Below are 24,940 nucleotides of genomic sequence, written 5' to 3'. Positions count from 1 at the left end.
TGCTCTCCGTCCCACAGCATGTTGAATGCTCATTATGCTAATTGTGTTCTGCGTATACACCCCCATTTCACCCTGAACTAGGCAGAAGAGCTCAGGGACCTTTTCTTGTTGACGCATCCCCAAGAGCACTTCAAACAAATAAACCCACCTTGGAATGAATGAACTGCTGTTCATGTTCTGCCAGAATCTCCGAACAGGGAAAACAGTTTCTCGAGGATTACATTTTCGTTGATTTAAATGGTTTAGTCATTTCCAGGTTCAGCTCATGCTCGGCTACGGCCGAGGTGACAAATCAATCCTACTTCTCATGCTTAACTTTGCAATCTACAAGCAATCCCATTTGATTATGTCGTCTATGGGAACAACCAGACTTGATTTAATATTTTTAACTTAATTTTTTTTTTTTTTAAATAGAGCAAATTAAGAAAGACATGATGGGCTGTCCTACGGCCCATCTTAGATAATCTGCCAACAGTGGTCCAAAGCAAACGGGGCCCAAATGATAATGGAAAGCCTATATGGGCTCTTTCCTAAGTTCTACCTTGGGCTACATTGGAGACCCTCTTAGCTCTTCATAGCAGGCTGGCTGGGAGGGCGCTAAGCTCCCAATCCCAACCCCTCCTCCTCCCCAGTGATGCTAGGAAACCAGCATTTTCATCAAGGGACACAGTTCCTCCTCTTCAAGCACTAAACTAAAAATGTGAATTTCAAAGGCTTGAACTTCCCCAGCCTCCATTAGCATAAACGAGCAGCTCTCAAAGTGTGGACCAGGGATCCTTAGATCATTTCAGGGTAGACAGGGGCTCTCCCTTTTCCAAATACCTGGGCGAGGCCACATTTTCCCCTACCGCCTGACCAAACTAGCATTATCACAAGAGAGTGAATGCAGAAGCAGATAGGCGACTGTCAGGTCTTATCTGCCAGAAACTGCAGAGGTTTGCAAAATGTAAAATAACACCTCTCTTCCCACTAATTTTTTTAAATTTTAGAAAAACAAAAAATTTAAATAAAAAAGTTATTTGCGTGAACACGTAATGGGTGTATTAGGGCTATTTTAAAACGACTCAACGAGCATTTTCTTTACTTTTCTTTTTCAATTTCTAATGTGATAACTATGTATGCATATAACCCAGAAGCAGAAACAGAAGTCTTCTGGAGTCTGCCATACTTTTTAAGAGTTCAAAGGGGTCTAAAACGCCTGACAGAGCCACCCCTCAACCACCTACTCGCCCCACCCACTTCCCAAAAGGAGATCTTGCCGAACACGGATGGGCTTGCTTTCAAAACTACCTCATTGCTTAACGGAGATGCCAGAAAAGAGGAAGATCAAGGGGAAAGCAAAAAAGCAGCACCAGACAGCAGTCGGAGAAGGGAAGGAAGGGAGGGTTTGTTGTTGTCGCTGTTGTTTAATTTTATACGAAAATACGTTGTTTCGTGAAGAATTAACCTGAGGTTTTTAACCAGAAGCTTCTAGATGGACTTTGGGGAAACCATGGAGCCCCAGGAATTGAATGCAGAAGGGGGGTCCATGTGTTTCTCTAAGAAAAAGATCCAAATTTTTTATACAATTCTCAAAGGAGTCTGTGCCCAGAGGTTAAGCATCTCTTGGATGCTGAGGTCAGGGAACATACTTATTCCTGAGCCATTTTTAAGTGGAAAGCAAAATCAAAATTTAAACACCAACACAATTTTCCTAGGAACTCAAGATCGTCTTCTGACAATGCTGTACCCTCTACATTGCTGAAATCGCGGATTCTGTGACTTGCTTCTCCAAACCAGAAAGCAAAGCTTTCTTCTAAAGCTGTTGTGAACACCTCTCAGGAACCACCGTCTCGGGCTATGGGGGTGGATATTCCCGTGTTCTTTTCAGCCAATCACCCTTTTTTGCTTCTGTACCAGAACTGAGGATTCTCATCTTAAAATCTGAGGACACAGGAGCTGAAATCTGTTCAAGAATGAGAAGTCGCATGCCGTGGGATGTGGGATTCTGAAGAATGGCCCTGGGTCAGTGAGGCAGGAGACCTGGATTTTCATCTAGTTGGGACACCTTGTCACCTCATCTCTTTACATACACTTCTTCCTATGAAAAGCAAGGGGGCTGGACACAGAGGTGATCTGTGAGCTGGAAATCAGGCTGAAATGAATCCCTGCCAGTGGCCCACAGAGACCAGAAGCTCTGGTCTTACCAGTGGAGAACTCTCTTGCCTTACCCCGTTCCCACTCCATACTACAGTGTGAAGGATTTCTGGGAACACTGAGGTAGTCAAATACTGCACAAACACACGAAACTACCAAGAGCGTCACATCTCCGCAAGGGGCGCTGAGCAGGGTCCCCTCGCTGTCTCAAGGCTGTGTCTCCCTGAGACATTCTTGGTACAGCTGCTCCCATTCTCTTCTCCTAAGAGGATGAATGAAGCTCTCCTCACAAGTTATGCACAATGGAGCCAAGCCAAAGCTTCCCTCTGAAACACAGAACCTGGCTAAAAGACGCCCCATCAGTTGGCGGTTTTCCTCTTCCACCTCACCCACTGCAAGTCTCAGAGACAGAGGAGGGCTGAGCTCTAAAATATTAAGTCAAACTTTTCCATCGCAACTAATGATCATTATTGACTAAGCTTGTACAGTGTGCAAGACACTGTGCCGGGAGTTTCGCGTTCTCTCGTGTGGAACTCACATTACCCTATTTAAAGAGGCACCGAGATCCATCTAGATTACACGATCAACAGATAACAGGGCTCAAACGGACAAGCTCAGATCTGCTGGATTTCAGAACCTCTTTGCGTGACACCAGGCTGCCCCAACTCTGTTAACCACAGGAATTATCAAGACGGTAAAAGTTCAGTCCGAAAGACCGGTAATGCATCAATCAAATCAAGGGGCAGTTTCCTCTGTATTTCTGCAGAAATCAATACAAGTAAACTCTGCTTTAAGTGGTGTGGGTAAACCCTCCCAACAAATGAATACCAAACTGATTCGCAAGACTAATTTTTAGGCATGGTGCACACGCGCGCACACACACACACACACACACACACACACACACTCTCAAACATATTGAATTAAAGAAATAACTCCTCAGCACTCACTGTGCAGCAGACATATGACATGTGTCACTTTTTCAAACCTAAACATGCACTCCAGTGCCTCATGTTTTAGTAACACATCCAACTACTGAACAAATACAAAAACAGGGAAAACGGTCAAAAACTCTTTTTCAATCATTTTCAAATCAAATTAAGTCGTTCACATTATTTCAGATAAAACATATTTTATCCCAGGCTCAGAGGCCATGCTCTGGGGCCAAATGTCTGCCAGAAACTCTTCTTTCTGGGGAGTAATATTGCTGACAGACAATTCCAGATTCAACTACATCACCAGGGCAGATGAGGCGACTTTAATGTCTATGATCCAAGCCCGCTGGAGAGATCCCCTGGGTCAGAAACTTTTACCAACAACAACAACACAAAAAAGAACAAAAAAAGAATTCTTTTCAAGGAAGCTTCCACACCCACTGTCTCTTAAAATACACTGTTTGGAACATAGTGGGTTCTCAAGAAATTGCGTTGGATGAACACGCCAAACTTAGACTAGGAAGCGTGGGTGGAGGGATAGTGTTGTGCATAATTCTGGGGTTTGTTTCAAGTCATTAAAGATCCTCACTCAACATATAAAGTCAATACGAAAATAATACTTCCGTTTGTTTTACAGACTCCGCAAAAGGTTTCCGTACGCAGTATCCCATTTGGTTCTCCCAGTGGTCCTGTCCGAGGCTGGTGGCACTCACCCTAGACAGAGAAGGAGCCCGTGGTGCACGCAAGATGGAGAGACTTGCCCAAGGTCACCGGTCAGTGAGGAGTGAGCCAGGATGTAAATGGAGTCGTCAGGATGCCTCGTCTGTTGCACTCTGCGTTACATTAAGCTGCCTAAGCAGTGACTTTATGAGACCACATTCAGATGATCTCACTTCCATATATTAACGATTTTAGAAGGCGACAAGCCAAAGATGGAAACATCATAGAACAATTACACGTGAGCGCTTTCGGTGGCACCTGGTCTGAAGGAGAGAACTGCTCTGCCCCTCTCTTTGGGGTGCAGTCGGCCGTGACTCAAAGGCTCAAAGCCCCACCCGCGGGGTGTGGGGTGAAACAGAGGTCCAGCCGTCCCCCGCAGTGGAGACCCGGAGCCAGAATACGGCCAGGCATGCCTCTCAAATCTCACACAGAATATGTGCTACCGTGGCACTGTTCCAGGGAAAGGGGACAGTCACAGGTGATGTTCCCCTTCTCTGAACTCTGAAGGCCGGCAGACCATCTCTTTGTATCAGCTCTGCGTGGCTCACTCAGTTGAGCATCCGACTTCGGCTGAGGTCATGATAGCACAGTTCGTGAGTTCGAGCCCTGCGTTGGGCTCTGTGCTGACAGCTCAGAGCCTGGAGCCTGCTTTGGATTCTGTGTGTGTGTGTCTCTCTCTCTCAAAAATAAACAAACATTTTTAAAAATCTAAAAAAAAAAAACAAGGAAGGAAGGAAGTTCCGACATGTGCTACAACAATGCATGAACCTTGAGGGCATGATGCTAAAGGAAAGACGCCAATCACAAAAAAGGCAAATACTACATGATTCCACTTATATGAGGTCCCTATAGTAGTCAAATTCAGAGATGGAAAATAGAATGGTGGTTGCCCGGGACTGGGCGGGGGTTGGGGGTGAGGAGAGAGGTTGGATACTGGGCTTCAGTTTTGCAATACGGAAAGGGTTCTGGAGATGGATGGTGGTGATGGCCGCACAGCAGTGTGGAGGGACTTAATGCCAGCGCACTGGACACTTAAAAACGGTCAGCGTGGTGGGGCGCCTGAGTGGCTCAGTCGGTTGAGCGTCCAACTTCGGCTCAGGTCATGATCTCGCGGTCTGTGCGTTCGAGCCCCACGTCAGGCTCTGTGCTGATGGCTCAGAGCCTGGAGCCTGCTTCCGATTCTGTGTCTCCCTCTCTCTCTGCCCCTCCCCCGCTGATGCTCTGTCTCTCTCTGTCTCTCTCTCTGTCTCTCTCTCTCTCTCTCTCTGTGTCAGAAATAAATAACATTAAAAAAAAATTTTTTTTTAAATGGTCAACGTGATAAATGTTATGGGTATATTTTTCCCACAATGAAACATAATTTTAAAAAGAAAAGGAGGGGAGAGGTCAAACACGTTCCCTTTAGTCCATATAAACCCAGAGGAACATACAGTTAACTTTTAATTATTCGAATACAGAAATCTAGAGCAGTAAAAGAAAAAACAAAACAAAACTACCCCCTGATGACCTATACATGAGAATTTAAAATTCCAAAGTAGGGGAACCTGCGAGGCTCGGTCGGTTAAGCACACGACTCTCCATTTCGGCTCAGGTCATGGTCTCACGGTTTTGTGGGTTCAAGCCCCCCATCAGGCTCTGTACTAACAGCGCAGAGCCAGCTTGGAATTCTCTCCGTGCCCCTCCCCCATTCACGCTGTCTCGGTCCCTCTCAAAAAATAAACTTAAAAAAATATATTTTAATTTAAAAAATAAATAAAATTCCGAGATAAAATTAGAAACCTGAGATTTTGGACACTTAAAAAAATCTGCTCTCCGGGGCACCTGGGTGGCTCAGTCGGTTAAGCGGCTGACTTCGGCTCAGGTCATGATCTCGCCGTCCGTGAGTTCGAGCCCCGCGTCGGGGTCTGTGCTGCCAGCTCAGAGCCTGGAGCCTGTTTTGGATTCTGTGTCTCCCTCTCTCTGACCCTCCCCCATTCATGCTCTGTCTCTCTCTGTCTCAAAAATAAATAAACGTTAAAAAAAAAAAAAGAATCCATTATTAAAAAATCTGCTCTCCAGCAAGAACACAGAGAGTCTAATGCCAATTTTCTTTGCCTCCTTCCTTAGGTTCTCCACCATCTGCCCATCATACTTAGACCCCCTTCACCTTGAAATGCCTGTTTTGCTTGCACAGGAGCAGTACCAGAGGTACACCGACCACTGGTTGGGTCAGAGGGCACCTGCTGTTCCCCGGCAGACCGCACTGCCGTTAGCCGGTCACCCTGGTGGCTGACATGCCTTTCGACGCAAATGGGCTTGATCTGGATTTCTGATCCGAAGCCCCATCCTGCAAACCACGAGCCTACCCTCGACCCAAGTCAGGCCTCCCAGAACTCTGCTACGGGGGCACAGCAGGACCAGAAGAGGACTTTGGTCTCACCTGGTCCAAGCAGGAGGGCTTGACAGGTCCTTATGCTCGTGTGAGTATCATTACCGGTTAAGGTGGAGAGTCCTCTTTCCGTTAGCAAGACACTTCTTAAAAACCTTTGAAAAATGTCTTCCCACCCACCCTCTCGTGCCCTAGACCCCGAGGCAGGCAAGTTGAGCATTTTCATTCCCATTTTTCAGAGGAGCAACTAGAAGGCAGGGTTTGCCCAAGGTCACACAACTAGTTGGCTGCAGAGTAGGAACTGGAACCCGCCCGTGTTATTCCTTCCGCTACACCTCCCTCCAGAGACAGGGCTGGCCAGCATCGCAAGGAACAGGAAATTGAAATGGCTCCTGGTAAGACAGGAAGGCTGCCAACCTCCGAGAGAAGTTGACAAATGACCAGAGCCCGCCCTGAGTCGAAAATGCCTCCTCAAAGGAGCTTCCGACTAACCCCTTCCCACCTGCGGTGCTGGAGACAGGAGCTGTAAGAGGCCACAGCCCACCATGCCCATCTGTCCGGGGAGAGGAAGGAAGCTCAGAACCAGCGAGCTGCTGCGGCAGATCGGAGTTGGACAGGCAGTCACTTCCCAGTAAGAACTTAGCAGCTTTATTCTCACTCCCGCCACATCACCCCGCGCCAAACACACACTCCTCCCTTCATCCCACCCCTGCCCGCGGAATGGGAAGCGGGGCGAAGCAGAGGTGAGGCCAGCCCTCGGGGAAAGCGGTACCACCTGCAGCAGCCACCGGGCAAACAGGGCACAAGCCACTAAGAGACGGGAATCTCGCGGGAGCACAATCATGCACTAAAAGTCATGCACCGACTCCAAAACATGGAAACAGACTTCGGTCACTTTACCTGAGTTGTTTTTGCTCTTCTGCCTTGCATGCTGTTGCTATGGCTAATTTGTGGGTTGGTGGCACCTTCGGAAAGACAGTGAGATTTCCTACAGGGGAGTGTGTTGTAATTACTGTAAGGAACAGAGTCTTCAGCAGCAGCCGGTGGCATCTTATGGTTTGCAAGCTCGGGGATATCAGACACCAGATTCCGACAGTAGCCTGCAAATTTGCTCCTTGGCCCCCCGTTTGCCGTCACCCCGGAGTTTTTCTGAGCGTACAAGTCACCCAGGGAATTGGCACGCTGACAGGCGCTGAGCCGCCGCGGACTCGCCCGGGGTTCCATCCCCCGAGCCTCCTCACAGTCTTTCTCTTCAGTGGAAACCAAGATTTCTTCGTTGCTTGTTAAATGTTCTTGGCTCAGATCGGAGAGTGAGAATTCCAGGCTGTCCTCCCGCCAGATGTCTGCAGATTTGGAGCGCTTCTTCTTAAAGCTCGCCGTCTCCATGAAAGCGGGCCCATTGGATGTATAGGGATGCTGCCTCCTGCCCCCGTCAGCCAAGTACGCAGCGTCATCCCCGTAAAGCCTGCTCTCCTCCGAGTCTGGCATGCTCTGCACAGAGGCGGCTGTGAGGACGATGCTGCTGTCTACGCTGGGAGCGACAGAAGAGTCGGTGTACGACACGGGTCTCAGGCCCATATCCACTCGGTCCACCCAGATGGGGCTGCCGAAGTCCTCCAGGGTGCCTTCTTGGGAGAAGGGCTCCAGGCCATTTTCGGCCAGAGACTGGGGGATGCTGGGCGTGCTGCTGGACCGCGTGCTCACTTCGGAGTTCCTGTGGATCACCTTCCCCGAGGACGCGTGCCTCGTCCGCCGCGCCTTGTGCGACAGGCGCAGGGAGCGCGACGTGTGCTTGCGGCCCAGGCTGGCATGCTTCTCTCCATAAAACTCATGCTCTACATTTTGACTTTCTGCGTTTCCCATGGTTTTATGGTCTGTAGCACAGGGGGGGGAGGGGAAGGGGGTGGAAAAAGGAGGGGATAATTGAGTCACCAATGGGTACGGGCAGTTCAACAGAAAAGAACTCAGGGTGCAGGGCGGGCAGACAGCTTGGCAGGTCACAGCGTATCCACCTCTCTCTACCCACCCGGCAGGTGCTCGGTCTCTTACCCGGTGGCAGGTGAGAACCAGCGTCATCCACTGAGATGGGCCCTCCCGAGATGTGTGAGAAGAGCCTCAGCAAGATGTTCAGACAAGGAAACTCGTCTTTGTCCAGAGGGCAGCTGCCTATGGGGAACCTGCCACCGTGCTGCCTCCGTGAGGCCGCCAGCCCTAAACTCTATACGTAACAAAGTTCTCAAACCCCGAGAGCACAAACCCAGGGGTCGGGCAAATGCGTCACTTTCTGCTTGAAACTACCCGTATTTCAAACAACAGTTAACAAAACTCACAGGTGCATGTGATAACCTCCCTCCCTCCCTCCCGATGCGTCTGCTTGACTCAGACTTCAAAAATCAATCAGAACTGGGAAAACTCAAGATGTAAGTCCGATCAACTCCTCCTAGTTTTTCAAAGTCAAAAAGGAAAGTGGGCTTGCTGCTTTTTATTATCATTTTTTTTTTACCTTAAATTCCACAGCACTCTGAAAACCTTAACTTGCGGTGTTTGGGAGGGGGTGCGGGCAGAAGAAAATAGAAACCCTGCTCTCTGCTTAGCAGCAGACCAATGGGTTTATTTCTGGCAGCAAATCCAAACTGAGAACATTGATCTGGTACAGAATGCCTGCAAACAGACATTCACATTCACATCATGAAACCACTAAATGTGATTCCGCCTTTTGGGGCTGCCCAGGTTAATCCAAGTCCTTCCTTAACATTTTTCCAGTCTCTCGCACTGACCTGGTGACCTTATCCACCATAGGAAAGAGACAAACCTTCCAAGCTCAGCGATTGTGACTCCATTGGCCTATTCTCCTTGCTCTGCTCTTTCTCTGTACCATTCAAATTGTAGGCACTCGAGATATACACATAAAAGTGGCCAGAATGGAAAGAAGAAAAATATAGTAGCTGGACATATTCCTGAGTTGATTTTTCCAACCACCTACACAGTCATTCATTCAGAAAATATACACCGAGCACCTACCATGTTCTTGAAGCCAGAGATACAACACAGAACAAAAGAGACACATTCCCTACTCTCGTGAAACTGATACCGTAGCCCCGGGAAGGCACACAATAAAAGTGAAAGGCACCAGGGAGAAATGGAGAATGAATTCCCTTACGACCACGACAAACAGCTTGGAATGCCCTGGACTATATAACACACGTTCACATTGATCCAGAATCATTCCCTAATCTCACTGTTCTGTCTGAAACACTGCATTGACCGCCACAAGCGCATCATCACGGAAACGAAGGCAGTGGCAACAGGAAGAGAAAACCTCCATTTCGTGTTCCAGTGAGTTCATAGGGAACTCAGACAGGCACCAGATGTTAAGCTATTCCCATACTGGAATATTCCCTACCAGGTCACACATCATATGATTCTCAGAGGGAACTTTCCAAGAAGGAGGATCTCCTTTTTACTGGCAGTAAGTATATTTCAAAGCAGTTAAACTCATGCCTCTCTGACTGGCATCTTTAAGAAGAAAAGAAAAAAAAAAAAAAAAAAAAAAAACCTCAACTCACTGGAGGGAAAAGAAACAGATCAACTGTCCAAACACGACCATTTATGGGATCTAGAGTCCAAAGAATATCATGTGCTGCATTTTTAAAGTAAAACAAATAAACATTTCCATAACTAAAGGCCATGACTAATTTCTTAGAGGTTTTTTTTTTTTTTAATAGACGTTAAGATCCCTGGATGTATCTATGTATCTATGGTTTACCAATAAATAATACAGAGCTCAGAACAAGTGTTAGCCATGGTTCCATTTTAAGAATCACAGAGATTTAAGTTTAAAAGCAGGAAAGAATGACTGTGGAAAAAGTGAATGAGAGAAAAGCCAAATTGTCACCTCACACCTCAGGCCCACCAGGGGGACCCTCCTCTACCATATGTATCAAAAGTCTGCAAATATAAATTGACAGACATATTCCCAACAACACATTTTTGGTTAGGCTTGTTTCTGCCAAGAGAAGAGTAATCAAGTTAAAAGCCTCAGGAGAGGTTTCCTAAAGGAAATGGCCCCAACCTTCAAGAATTACAGTGTCTCCATGCATCATCGTGACGGGTCCTGTTATATTAATAGCATTTTTAGTAGCAAGATTCTTTTCAGCCAGCCAAGGTAGGAAAGAAGTCATTTTTATCTTCAGAACTAGAATTTAGAGATGAATGCCAAATCTCCTAAATCCTACCAAGAGAAATTCTCAGGGGATGACCTACACAGAGTCAGCAGGAAGTCTGAGGCTGCTAAAGAACAATCAGTTTCTAGGGACTGCTGAAATAGCCCTTGGTTGGAAAGCTTTTCCAGAAAGGTCGGTGACAACCACGAGGGCCCATGTGGCCTTGGTGGAGGACTCAGAAATAACAGAAGCATGAAAACTTGAAACTGCCCGTTGCATCTGACAGACACAATCTCCCCTTGCAGGGACAACCCCCCACCCAGAGTCAACCCCCAGAATGCTGTTCAATCCTTTTCATGTACAAATGTAAAATGCCAGCTACTTCCATTATCTGAGTACCTCCCTGTTCTCGGTTTAACCCTATCGTTTATTTTCATTTCAAACAAACAAACACCCAGTTTGTATCTTACATTTGCACCAGCTTTGTTCCTGTGAAGCAGGAAGCAACTTCAGGGCAGAAAAGTGGCTTTCAATTTCTTGGTGGCCTCTATGGAGGCTAGAAGGGTTCGACTCGAGACAAGGAGTCAGTAAACATTCATGCGTTTTAGTAACAAAAGCAAAGCGTACCTCACCAACATGATCATGGCACCATCAGCAGGTAAGAGAAGAAAAATTAAGGTGAGACCGAAATACAAAAGCCAGGATAGAAATTAAAAAGAAGAGCGTCAGGGGGAAAAAAAAAAAAAAAAGGAGTACTCAATCTCAAACCAGAAACCGTCACCAGTTTTAAACTCATTAAAACTATCACTTCCTTATGTAGAATGTTAGTGGTTCCTAACAGCTTGCACTTTCAGGGGGCAGTGGGAGGGGTATTAAGTAGGAGGTGCTGGGTAAGATTTTATTACAAGAATAAATCTCAGTATTTAAACCTCTCTCACACTTTCTTTCCAAAGGTCTAAGTTCTGGCTACTCTAGCCTGCCCCAGGGCCTTTGCCCATGCTCTTCCTTCTACCCACAACTCTCCTTCTCTCAGGCATCTACCTCGCTCACGCTCCAGTTCATTGTAATTCTGACTCAAATGCTGCCTTCTCAGGGTGACCTTTCCTGGCCTCTCTACCCAAAATGACAACCCCTCCTGCAGACCTCAATCCTTATCCCTCTTCTTTGTTTTTCTCTTCCTCCTTAGAATTTATCACAGTGGTTAACAGTGTATTTCACTTATCTTTTTTTATCCTCTATCCTTCCCCACTACAACCTAAGCTTCAGGAAAGCTGAAAGTTTTGCCTTGTTTACTGCTGTATCCTCAGTGCCTAGAACATTGCCTGAAAGGTAAAAGGTGTAAGGTGCTCAGTGGAAAAATAATGAATGAATGAATGAATGAATGAATGAATGATAAAATGAACTTTCACCTAGGATGCAAAAACTCCTACAACCACAAAAAAATGTAGGTGTGAATGTTAACACCACACACACTGTGTAAAAATACCACAGTGTGGACTAGAGAAAACACACATCAGACTTAAACACGCTGGCCTCTCCCACCAGGGTGCCTTGAAGACACTCCAGTCTTCAACGTGCCTGTTGCTCTGTGTCCCTTCCACCTAGAGAGCTGTGTAGGTCCCTCATCCCAGACCATTCGACCCCACCGTGCTCCCCTCATCCCCCAATTACCTGGCCAAAGAATGAAGGCCTGGCACCTGCCTCATGTCAGTTAATTCTTGCCCTCAATTCATAGCTGCCTCCTCTTCTAAGAGAGGACCTTGCAGGGGTTTAGGGAAAGGCTCAACAGTCGAGAGGATACCCCTCCCCATCACGTGGGTAGACAGTGCAGGACAGCTCAGCCTAAGATGATCCAGACACAATGGGGGCATGGGTGACATAGTAGGGCCACAGGCAGGGGGTCACTCTGACAGGGTCAGAAAACCGAGATTCTCAGGGTCTGAGCTCAAGGGCACTAAAGGGAACGTGACTCTCCAACACCACGATCTGTCTCTTAATATGATCAATTTAATTTTTCAAGTAATCACTGCAAATTCCTGTAAATCCACCCAATGAAATACACAGTGAAAAGGTATCTCAAGGAACTTTATCAAGAAGTATGGTCATTAGGGTGGTTCATGCATTCATCAGCTAAGTGGTCCTTTCTTAAGGACTGCTTTTTCCAATTTATTAGCCTGCTTAAACTTATAACTACATGTGTACATTGAAAAAAAATGTCAAACTCCTGGCTTTGATAGTTTACTCTAATTATTTAAGAGGCAACCATCAGGGGACACTAGGTGAAGGGTATACTTTCAGTATACGAGTTCCTCTGAACCTGTGATTATTTCCAAATTGAAAAAACAAAGCCTTACCTGAAATATTGTGGTTAAACAAAATTTTTGTTTAAAAGTGAGAGTTCTGCAAAATGAAACTTTAAAAATTTTTTTTAACGTTTATTTATTTTTGAGAGAGACAGAGACAGAATGCGAGTGGGTTAGGGGCAGAGAGAGAGGGAGACACAGAATCCGAAGCAGGCGCCGGGCTCCAAGCTGTCAGCACAGAGCCCGCCGTGGGGCTCGAACTCATGAACTGTGAGATCATGACCTGAGCCGAAGTCAGACGTTCAACTGACTGAGTCACCCAGGCACCCCTAAAATCTGCTTTTACAGCTGAAAGCCATCGAAAACACTCTAATATAAGTTTCCACAAATTAGGCAATAATAAGCATGCACTGAGCATCATCTAGCATCTATTATTAGGAAATACAAAGCAAACACAGACCAATGGTCTAAAATGAGGTTGAACTGAGAGGTAGAGTTGAGTGGCAATGCGTTTCTGTCTTAATAAATAAAGTCGTGTGCAAAACTGAGTTGCTATCGTCTGGTGCCAGCCAAGGTTCAGATGCAATATGGCACCAGGACGGACCCTTCCCTCGCTGATAAAAACTAAAAACTTGGGACCAAAGGAAAAAAGCAAGTACCCAAAGACTGCAAAGTGTAAGCAAAAGCAAGCGGACTAGGGAAGGGAGTCAAAACCTGAAGAGGCCGGGCACACGGGAGTGAGTTTCCTGGTTTTCTCTCCCAGCCTTGCCCGGAAGGCGTGCACCCAGCATACCCACACACAGGCGAAGCAAAAATTCTCAGGACACGCCCGGCAGTTCTGGCCAGAGAACCAAGGTAAGTGGTCCCTGAAACCAAAGGAGTGAGGGGGATCTCAGAGAACAGAGAGGCGGAGAAGCAAACCCACTCATGCCGCGTATAAACGCACATGAGTTCCGGGCTCACCCCTCAGAGGCACATGCCTCGGACTGACCCAAAGCAAGACGGCAAAGGCTTTGAGAACTGAATTATGATACAAACCACAGCCCACGTCCCAGACGAGCCAGTGGCACATGTGGGGGACAAGTGAGACCAAAGTGACACTGGAGCCACCACCCACCAAAGGGGAGGCAGAACTTGTAATCTGAACCTAGCCAGGCTGATTACCTGCCAAAACAGCGAAAAAAGAAAGACCAACATTTTCCGGGTGATTTTAACGGGACTTAGGGTCTCCCGATATAATACTTAAAATGTCCACGATGTATTCCAAAGAACCAAGAAAAGCTAACCAATTCTCAAGAGAAAAGACAATCCATAGATGTCAATCTTCAAGTGACCCAGGTGTTGGCATATCAAACAAAGACTGTTAAGGCTGCTATTACATGGTTGAAACCGCAGCCCAATGTGTTCTGGGACTCCCACACTAGGAAATGTATGCAAAGCGCACCCAAAGTGATCAACGGAGTGAGGAAAAATTCGTCGAGGTTAAAATGTTTTTCTTCTGAAATCTCCTCTCCAAAAAAATTAACTAAAATAAAGCAGCTACTCTAACTGTGCTCCCTGAGTAAAGGTAAGCACTCTTGAAATAAATGAAATCCTCAATTGCTTGCAGTGTCTACACAAAATCATTATGAACATAACTATTGTATACGAGCAGAGGAACAGAACACAAAAAAGAAAGGTAAAACGTATTATGATCCAAGAGAGAACACGCAAGCTGCATCTTTAATCACGTTGATGTTACGTTGTCCCCCGTACTGCATGAGAAAACATTCCAGTTAATAGAAAATCACCCCATGGCCAAGGTCTCTGGGCAGAGAGGAACAAAGAAAACTATTCCTGTAACTTTACATTGTTCAGAGGAAAAAGGGGGAGAGGGGCACCTGGGTGGCTCAGTTGGTTAAGCATCCAACTTCAGCTCAGGTCATGATCTCGTGGTCTGTGAGTTCGAGCCCCGCATCGGGCTCTGCGCTGACAGCTCAGAACCTGGAGCCTGCTTTGAATTCTGTGTCTTCCTCTCTCTCTCTGCCCATCCTCTACTCTTGCTCTCTCTCTCTCTCTCTCTCTCTCTCTCTAAAAAAGAAATAAACATTAAAAAATTAAAGAAAAAAAAAAGAAAAAGGGGGAGAGAAAGAAGAAGATACAATGGAAACCAGAAATAACCTCATCACCTTGAGGACTAAGGAGCCTGGAATAATATTTTTATGGTACGGCCTGTCAGAGTCCCTAGATAAGTCAAGCGATTCAAGCGGTACCTCAAACACACAGCAGAATGGCCCAGCCCTTTCCCTGAAGAATGGGAAGGCTCCGAGTGGTCAAAGCCCAGTCTTGTGCGTCAGCCTGCCAAGGTTTGTCCTGTTCAGAAGTAGACAATCAAAAAAGAGAATTCTACTGCTGTTGCGGTGGAACATCCCTGGAGCAAAACCCTTCTTATTCTCAGGAAGCAAAACTTACATTTGCGAAGCGCATCCAAGAAACTGGCTTTGAGCAGGTTAAAGTTTTCTTTAAGAATATTAATAGTATTTCACTTTCTTAGGGCGCCTGGGCGGCTCAGGCGGTTAAGCGTCCAACTCTTGATTTCAGCTCAGGTCACGATCTCACGGTTCATGAGTTCGAGCCCCCAAGTCGGGCTCCACACTGAGGGTGCAGAGTCTGCTTGGAATTCTCTCTCTCTCTCCCTCTCTCTCTATCTGCCCCTCCCCTGCACACACCTGCATGCGCATACTTCTCAAAATAAACAAACTTAAAATAATAATAATAATATTTCACTTTCTCCCACACACGTGAGCACACACACTGGCAACTATTCTGGATAGAGCGATTAGGGGAAATTTTAATTTCCAAAAGTTATATTTTTTGGATTTTCTGAAGTTTCTACACTAACCCTGGAATTCATTTTAAGGAAAGAAAAATAAGTAAAACATGTTAACATGTTGTAAGTCCCTGGGTTTTTTGGGTAATTGAAGAGAGTGAGGATGTGGGCACTACATTGACAGCTACAACAAACGACACCAAACCCAAACTCAAAACAGATGGCTGGGGAAATTACCTAAGGTAAAAAGAACACCATCTAGCTCGGACTTAATCACGCTTTCCCTACATTCCAACAGCACTCGGGTTGACCTGTTCACGTGGCGTCTGCGATGTGGTTATTTGTCCACTGATGTGCTGCTCTTGCTTTTTATGTATCCCCTTCCCATTTTATTGTAATTCCCCAGTGGCAGGGACCATGCTCTACCCGTCCATGTCATTACTCATCAGCACAGCTCTCTTCACTGGGAGTGGTCGCCGTGCAGCCCAACTTGTAACAAGGGTACTTCAAATATAACAACTGTTAGAGCTCACGAGTGGGCCCGAGATGACCCAATTCGAATCAGATTCAAGTCAGAAGGCAACTATGAAAGCCAGGTTTCTCTGTCATTTGGCAAGGACATCGTGAAATCCAAGCATAAGGCATTTAATGATGTATGTAAATTATAATTATTAATAATACAATTTTTTCACTCCCCTGAGGTATTTAAAAACTTATTAAAATAAACATAATGATCACCCTTCTATGACTTGAAAACAGACCTCCACATTTGCAGGAGAAAGGATGAAATGTATTTATTTCAAAGTTAAATTTGAAGCGAAAATCACAAGACAACAGATTGCAAATTTAAAATTAGCTTCTGGTGGGAGGTCTTTGGTTTCAAGCCTGTTTTTTCTCTCCTGGAGGCTGAGCTTGAAGACAGGGATGGGGGGGGGGGGGGTTGAGGGGGGGAGAAGCTAAGATTACACGGAGACAAAGTTCTGAAAGTTTCTGCTCAATCTTTACAAACCCATGAAAAATGTTTTTGCCAAGTCACACGCGAGCACCCCTAACATGAGAGACTAAACAGGAAAGTTTTGCAACAAATAAAAGATGATCTTTGATTTAGAAAGATTATTATTTTGACTGTATTTATTTTGCTTTTTAAAGATTATCCAAACCACAAACAAAATATATCATTGTTTTGAATTTAAGATTTTGCAGCTAGGTTTGTCTTTTTCAAACATAATCCAATATAAAGATGCTGAAGCTCAGGGATAAATTTAAAAGACCCCGAGGGCAATTCACAGGGCGAGAAAAGATTTCATAGGTACCAGGCTTTTTCTTTTCTTTTTCTTTCTTTTTTTTTTTAAGCTTTAATGCTAATGCTTTTGAATTCTTAGATGGGTGTAACCCTAATCCAAAGAAGTGGTTCCAAATTCTTTTTCCCATGAGCTCCATGCAAGACAGCAATTCCAATTATGCTAAAACCTATCTGTCCCTCCCCCCTCCCAACCCCACCTTTGAAGCATTTCCATTAATTCATGCAGACACATATACAGGCTCGAAAATACATATACAAACCTACCTTCCAAGGCAACAGTGGTTCCCAGCCCAACGTGCCCCAAGAGCACTGTGGCATTTAGATACTGAGATTGGAAATGGCCAGGATAAACAGTGACAGGGGCTGGGGCAAGGTATCAGCACCTGTCCCTCGCGAAGGCCGTCATGGTCTCATCTGAGTCTATGAGGAGGTGCCAAAAACCTGGAGAGGACCAAGAAGAGAAAGGAAATGGTCAGCCAGAACACAGAAAGTGGGCCTTTTTTTTTTTATGGCGCCCATTTTTCTCAATTCTCCAACATCCATCTTGTGTGCAAAACCCACCCCAAATCACACAGTACAACAGCTGGCCGCAGGTACAAAGTGACAGGCATAATCAGATAAATAAATAAGTATGAGTGTGTTTATACTGACGGAAAGAAACAGTCCCACGAGCTACGTTATCATTTTCCCCTATTTCTGTGGACAAAAGTCTCCGATGACAGAAACAGGTTACTTCAGATGATTTCCAGGGCTCTTCTTCCTCTCCACAAGGTCTCAAGGGACAGACACACATACAAAGAAACAAGGGAGTCTCAGCTATTACCAAAGCAGGGCTATATTTATAATGAAGGTTGAAGAAAATGTTAAAAGGCAGGAAAACCAAAGACCTAATTAAATACACAGACCTCGTGGCTTACATGTTTGCAGCTGGCAAACTTCAGAGACCACTCATGAAGAATATGTACAGAAAAGAACTTAGCAAAATATCTAAACTGTTATTTAACACAGAAGAGAAATTGACGAGGATAACTCCACGAAAGTGCAGTTTGGATGGTTTTTTGGCAGCTACTGAGTAAGAAAGGAAGAGAGACTGCAGGTTCCCTGGGGTGGCTGCACCTCACCACTGTCCTCCTGGGCACCCATCTGTGGGGCAGCCCGCTGCAGCCACCCATTACTGGTGTTTTCAGCAAGGCGAGAACACGAGGCACCAAACGCTTAGAGCACGAACGCGGAGAAAACTGCCTATTTTGTGGAAGGCAACCCCGCAGGGGCAGCCAATAAATAAATGCACACATCCACAGAGAACAGTAAGTAAAGTTGCAGTTGCTTCCTTATCTTGGAAACCAGGCTATTGAACCTGAAGTTGGTGACTCACGCTTGCAAGAAAGGGAGCACTCGGCCTCGGCAACACCCCATTATTAGCCTACAATATGTGCCCTTTCCATAATACCCCCATCGCTGGCTTGTTCTCACTCTTCCCCTAGGCATCCTCCTGAAGCTGTTCGCTGCAAATTTTCCAATTTTCAAAGCAGTTCCCGAATTGCTTAGGAACTGGCAGAAATTAATAAGCAACAGCCCATTTATATTGAAATGGACTCATTACGGTGCCAGCTGCCAATAATTTGCAAGGCTGGATTCTTGCTGGCAAACGGGGCCTGTGGGCGGCTGCCCTTTCCACCTGCACAACAGAAGCTGATAATGCATTTTTTAAACACTTTTTTAAAAAGTACACATTTTATCTACCAGAACGAAAACTTTATCTATATCCTTGTAATTCCTGAGTAGAAGAAAGATTATGGGGAAGAAGATGAAAGTTACAGAGCATTATTTATAAAACGTGCAGGAGGAGTGCCTGGGTGGCTCAATCAGTCGAGCATCTGACTTTAGCTCAGGTCTTGATCTCACAGTTGGTGAGTTCGAGCCCCACGTCGGGATCTCTGCTGTTAGCGCAAAGCCCGCTTCGGATCCTCTGTCCCCCTCTCTCTCTGCCCTTCTCCCAACGTGCTCACTCTCTCTCTCTTTCAAAAATAAATATTTTAAAAAATAAAATAAATAAAACATGGAGGAAAACAAAGTTGAGTTGTATCTGGTATCATTTTTGCCTGATCTTGGTGGGAAAAAAAATTTTTACCTGAGACCCAGGGTGCAGAATTGACCTATGACGTGGACTAACGAAGAGCCTCACGTTTGTTCTTGTGCAATCAGCAGATATGCTACGGCTGCAATGTGCCAAAAGGCACCCACTTTATCTACTGTGGGTTAGCTCCACCACGGCCTTGAGATTGTGTGCCATGGCACCTTGAGAACTATTAGTCCTCTGAGTTTGCTTCAAGAACCGCAAGGAATTCAGTTTCAAAGGAAGGCAGCAATGCACCAAGCTCAGCGCTGGGGGGTTTTGAGCCTGAGTCCTTGCCGCATGCATCAGGTCAAATCTCGGCTTCACCATTTACTTGCAGGGTGGTTTGGGGTAAACTGTAAATATCACCCCTCTACAAAGAGAATGGCTCCCAGACCACTGGGTTATTACGAGCACTGAGTAAGATCACCTACGTGACATGACTAGCTTAGTGCCTACCCCTTGGTCAGTTTGCAGTCAACGTTAGCTATTATTCCACCATTATTTAACATCTGTAAGCTGTAAAAATACTCGCTATAGAAGGCCACCGTTACAGGGACTTCCTTAAAACATGATGCCTAACTCACTGAAACTGGGCTCACAAGTCACCTTAAATCTGTTGCGAGGCAACAAGGGAATTGATTAATGCCGCCGGAAGATGTGATCTACTCGATCTGTCACAGCGCACGCACCGCGCTGACTCAATCTGGCAGCACCAGCGGCCCGTTGACGTTACGCTGATGGGACGTGAACGCGGAATGTACCAGGTTTTTCAGTCTCGTTCTAATTCATCGTCAACTCACATAGTCAGTTTCTGTGTCAGGTGTCAACCAGTTTCCACAGGGAAGTGCATGTGCTGGAGGTGGGGAAGGAATTACCAGAAGGAATCTCAGGCTTCATCTACCTGCAAAAATAGACAGGGCTGAGGGGTCCCGCTGCTCCCACCTTCCCGTCTGATGGGAGCTAACAATATGACGGGTGTCAGAAATAGTGTGTCCATGACAGTTAATCCATAGCTTTTCCTAAAAAGTCTGCCAGGCCGGAACTCTTCTTTTTCACCTTCAAAAAACACTCATAAGGGGCAGCCTGTCGTTTTTAAGTCCTTACAAGTTCCAGACACCAAAGTATATAGAGAAAGGGGTACTGTATTTGCCCTCAAAGTATCCAAGCTCGTGTAGAAGGCTCTATTACGTATGTGACCTTGGGCAAGTATCCATCCTGAAACTCAACAGGGAAAATGTGAGATTATCTCCCTTACTTTCTGACCTACAAAGATTGTTAAAAGACAGAAATTAAAGAATCAACACAAAACATTACAGGAACTATAAAATGCTACATAAGTATGTTCACTCTTTTTTTTTTTAATCTTTTTTTTTTTTTTTTGGAGACAGGGAGAGACAGCATGAACAGGGGAGGGTCAGAGAGAGGGAGACACAGAATCAGAAGCAGTCTCCAGGCTCTGAACTGTCAGTGCAGAGCCCGACGTGGGGCTCAAACTCACAAACCATGAGACCATGACCCGAGCCGAAGTTGGACGCTCAGCCGAGCCACCCATGCGCCCCTAAGTATGTTCACTCTTAGGCTATTCATGACTTAGTGCCCAAAGCGATTCCATGATTAGTGAATTAATGAGAATCAGGAAGTTTCCCCTCACCTTGAACCTTAAAAATAAGAAGCAGAGGGAGGAGGGTTATAGAGATCTCGGATCAAAATTCTGAACAAGTCAGAATCCTGAATATTTATATGTAGTAAGCACCCCAAAAAATAACTTTTAGTATTCACTTAGTCTAAAAACCAGTACTGGATAGACGGATGGATGGATGGATGGATGAATCTGAGTCACTGAAAAATTTTACATGGTTCAGAAATTAAAGAAAATTCACTGGTCATCTTCTTTACTTATTTTTATACCATTACTTTATTCAGCAAAGGACTCAGTAGTGTGTGACTTTCCAAGATACATGATCTAAACCAGAATAGAAGAAATTACTACAAGCCAACTCAAATTGGGAAAACACGGCACTTATAAAATTCGCAATTCCAAATCAATTGCTCAGAAGAAGGATGAATGTTCTTGGTACTAAAATCAGACAGGAATTCCCACTGAGATCCTCTGAGGCCACTGTGATACGGTAAGCAATGCCGTGGACCACATCCTTCCACATGGGCTCAGGGACACATTTCATACGGACGTTTCTTCTTGATAGCCGATTAAAAAAGAAAATCACAACTCAGTGACAGAAGTTCTGAAGAAGCAGGACACTGCTGAAGAGCAGAGAGGCTGCAACCTTCCAGGAAATTTTCCTTAATCACTGTTTGCTCTCCACAGAGTGCTGAGGGGTGGTGAGCTTAAGGTAGGGTTCTCTGGCTCACGCCCAACTATCGCTGTGTCAAGCTATGACAACCATCCCCATCTGGCATGAGGGGAGGGTTCCACGAGGGGGGAGTCTGTTTGCCTTGTGTGAAAACGGACACTCCAGGCCCACCTTCCCCTCCCAGGAGAACCATGTGACCCCTAAGGACAGAACCAGGATTCTTATCATAGAGGAACGAGCCATGACAGGGGGTCCAAACTCCTAGCGCATGAATGACATACATGGCTTCAGCCTGGCCACGTTTTCGAGACAGGTGAAAACAGGCACCCAAATCAGCTGAACAAAATCCCTGGAAGCTCCCATATCCAAACACTGCACTAGTTTCGAGCAATGCTATTTCCTAGTAGATCCAACTGTATCCCGAGGTAACTGAGGAAACATGTTCATAGAATCAGTATTTTTAAGCCAGCTATAAGTCAAGGAATCTCCGCTAAAATAATAACTTTAATTTTAGAACGGTGAATCTTTGGCAATACTTAACCAACAGGTTCAGCTGGGACAGACATTACCATATTTCATGGGAGTAAAGTCAGTGTGTTTCAAAGTGAAGTAACATGTTCTACCCCAACTAAGCGCGATCTACCATTTATGGAATGCTTACTATCTGTCTGGCAGTGAGTCAGTGGCTTTAGGCCAAAATACTCTTCTAAGTTTCCCTCAGTTCTTGGTGTTTATTGTCTTGCAGCTACAGTTGGACACTGGTAACTGCCCATGCATACAACTCCAACATTGCATCACGCACTACGAAGCTCCCTCCCAGCTTCGTCCAAGGGTGTTTGGAAATCGTCAGTCCCAAGGGGCTGTGTTACACAGCTGGCCATCAAATCTCCCCAAATATCCCACAGCCTGGCCCAACAAGGGCTCAAATGGCACCCAGCTTACTGAAATGGACTTAACAGCTTTTTCAGGACAGACCATGAGAACCACGTAATTTCTCAAAAATCTAAGTAGCATCATTCCCACTAGGAAGCCATGAAGCTCCTGAACACTTGAGAATTCCACCCAACATTCCCGGAGTAGTGACCATGTGATATCAGAGCCTGCTCAGCTCAATTTCAAGTTTGAGTCACGTCAAAAAAGCACGTCCATGTCATTGCAAGAGGGAATAGAACATTCGATCTCCAAAGAAAATGGATGTGGACCACAGTTAACTGCTAATGCTGACATCTGTCCTTCAGCATTACACCACGCTGTGGCTTAAGTTCACAGGGTGTTCCCAGTACCCGGGAGAGGACAGGACTCTGTCGAAAGTGCTTCCATACCTCCTGTGAGACCTAACAGACTGTACCATCTTAAACCGCACACGAGAATAATCCTCTCCAGAACACATCAATGCCTTAGATAGGAGAGATTTCAAATGACGTCTTTTCCAAAATCAAGTCACCCAGGTCTCTTTCCTTGAGCAGACCTGCCTCCCTTTCCCATTCCAGCTGGAGAAGGCCTCCCCAGGCACAGGAAGAAGCCTTGTATCCCAAGCCACTGGGTGACATGGGCGTGGTGGGTTAGAGCAGTTCCTCTTTCACTGTCAAAGGCTACAGTTCCAGAAGGGGAATTTGGTTCTAGTTCTTTCTGGCTTTCCATGCTGCGGTGTGTAGCCTGGAGACAGGGGAGTCTCCACTCTGAAGGACGCGGCCTTAGCTGAGAGGAGACTCTCAGACTAAGAACAGACACCTTCTCCAGGCCCTCCCAAGTGACCCAGCCCTCGAGAAAGGGCAAGCTGCCACTTCCACGCTGGTCTCCCATCCCTACAACCTGGCCTCTCCCTTCACCTGTTCTCTCACCGAGCAGCCAGGAGGGACGTCTCTCAGCCCAAAATATAACTGAGATGTCATCGGGGTCAGAGCAGGATGTGGTCTTCCTGGCGATTTTATTCCATTTGCCACCACACAGATGCAACAGTCCCCTGACCTGGAGCTGCCTTTCCCACGCAGAATGGGAGGGCCACTCTGTGAGTCAGGGAAGAGCTCCCTGGGGGAGGCCGTGCACCCAAGCAGCCGGTGTGGCAACTGTGCCTGCCAGCAACGAGGATCAGGACCGCCTTCAACAGCATAGAAGAGACAGAAAACACCGCCAGCCTCTCTGGAGAGCTTATTGGGCTGGGGCACACCAAACTCGCACAGTTGGTCTCTCGTGCTTGAGCCTAAAGGGTCCATCAGAAAGAGTCACTCCCCCCCCCCTCCCAGCTGGTACCCCTTCCTTGGCTCATCTCCTGCTGCTGGTGGTATTTGTCTTGGCAGAAGGCATGTATGAGACGGCAACATTCTCTAAGAGAAAATGGCCAAGGAGATTTTGGTAAACCAGATACTAAGGATGGAAAGGAAGGAAGAGAAGCTAAAAATACGAAGTGAGTGTGAATATTGGATTAACAACATAATTTAGTAACCAAAACTCAATGAGCAAGTATGACAGCTGGCAAATGTAGCTGCCCTACATAAAAAGTGACGGTGTAATGGGTCCTGTGCAATACCATTGGTAAGGGGATAGTAGGAACATCAATCCCGATACGTGTTTAGATGGTAACGTAGAATTTTAATCAAACACTAAGGAAAACATTTTAGTGCAGCAAAGAATCTTCTACTTCGATGTCGAGTAAAATAATTTTTTAACAAATTCTTAAAGGAATTCCTCCCAAGGATATTCAAAATGGGGGTGATTCTTTTCCTATAAGTCTTCATCTTCTAAAAAGGAAGAAATTAGGGCTCACTCCTAAAATTGAGTAACAAGACAAGGTTCCACAGACCTAGCATCCCAAGTCACTCCCAGGCTACTCAGCCCCAATGCTCCTTTACGCTCTCATTTTAAAGGAAAAACCAAACCAAAACCAAACCAAAACTTTTAAAATGACCTCAACTTTTTATTTGCAATTCACTTCCAACTGTCTTGCAGTTATAAAATTAAGACTATAAGCTCCAGCAGGTAAATCACAGTTCCTTATTCCACTGGTCCTAAGAAACACATTTTTCACTTTGAACATTTCTGAAATTGAATGTTCCTTACAATCTCAATGGTGTAGTGTGGTTTAACTGGCACCATTTTCTTTCTTTCTTAGTGGTACATAAAATAGTGGTGTTTCCTACAATTGAGAGCATCTTTTGAAATAGAGCATATAGGGGCACCTGGGTGGCTCAGTTGGTTAAGTGTCTGACTTTGGCTCAGGTCATGATCTCTCAGTTCATGGGTTCAAGCCCCGCATTGGGCTCTGTGCTGACAGCTCAGAGCCTGGAGTCTGCTTCGGATTCCGTGTCTCCCTCTCTCTCTGCCCCTCCCCCACTCAAGCGCCTGCTCGCTCGCTCTTGCGCGCTCTCTCTCTCTCTCAAAAATAAATAAACATTAAAAAACTTTTTTGGAAACAGAGCATATAAAAATAGTTTTTAAATAGTTATGCTTATGGCTATCTGAAAACTGCTTGTGAATGGTTTGGAGAAGAGCTTATATAATTTTGCTGACTCCTACCAATAGTTAACCAACACTTATTGAGCACCTATTGTATGTCTGGGATGAGGAAACAGACCATTTCCTTATGATGCCCCAACTCTGAGAATACAAACAATGGTCACTTATCCACTTAGTAACAGGGCTGTAAAGGCTCATCTGGCATTAAGAGTGAATAAGAAGAAGAAACAGGTTAATTCTGCTAAGAGAGAAGCTGTCATTTGAACCTGGTCCTCACAGGCTAATAGGATTTGGCTCAGCTTGTGAGGATGGAGGACAT

The 24,940-nt window shown here is 45.7% G+C and overlaps 1 protein-coding gene across 8 annotated transcripts in view; it reads right to left on the bottom strand.

The window, feature by feature from the left end:
• Positions 1 to 24,940, bottom strand: part of TIAM1 (TIAM Rac1 associated GEF 1) — a 395,179-nt gene that overhangs the window by 128,825 nt on the left and 241,414 nt on the right. For 7 of the 8 annotated variants that reach the window (XM_043593754.1, XM_043593753.1, XM_043593755.1 and 4 more), the window contains 2 exons: positions 17,002 to 17,178; positions 7,060 to 8,033 (listed from right to left, as the gene is read on the bottom strand). In XM_043593754.1, the coding sequence (XP_043449689.1) occupies positions 7,060 to 8,022 (963 nt within the window). In that variant the 5' untranslated portion in view covers positions 8,023 to 8,033; positions 17,002 to 17,178. The remainder of the gene's footprint in view (positions 1 to 7,059; positions 8,034 to 17,001; positions 17,179 to 24,940) is intronic. The other variant, XM_043593759.1, reaches the window with a different exon arrangement.

This window comes from Prionailurus bengalensis, chromosome C2 (genome assembly GCF_016509475.1).
Source record: "Prionailurus bengalensis isolate Pbe53 chromosome C2, Fcat_Pben_1.1_paternal_pri, whole genome shotgun sequence".
Lineage (NCBI taxonomy): Eukaryota > Metazoa > Chordata > Mammalia > Carnivora > Felidae > Prionailurus > Prionailurus bengalensis.
This window is presented reverse-complemented; position numbering and strand designations above follow the sequence as displayed.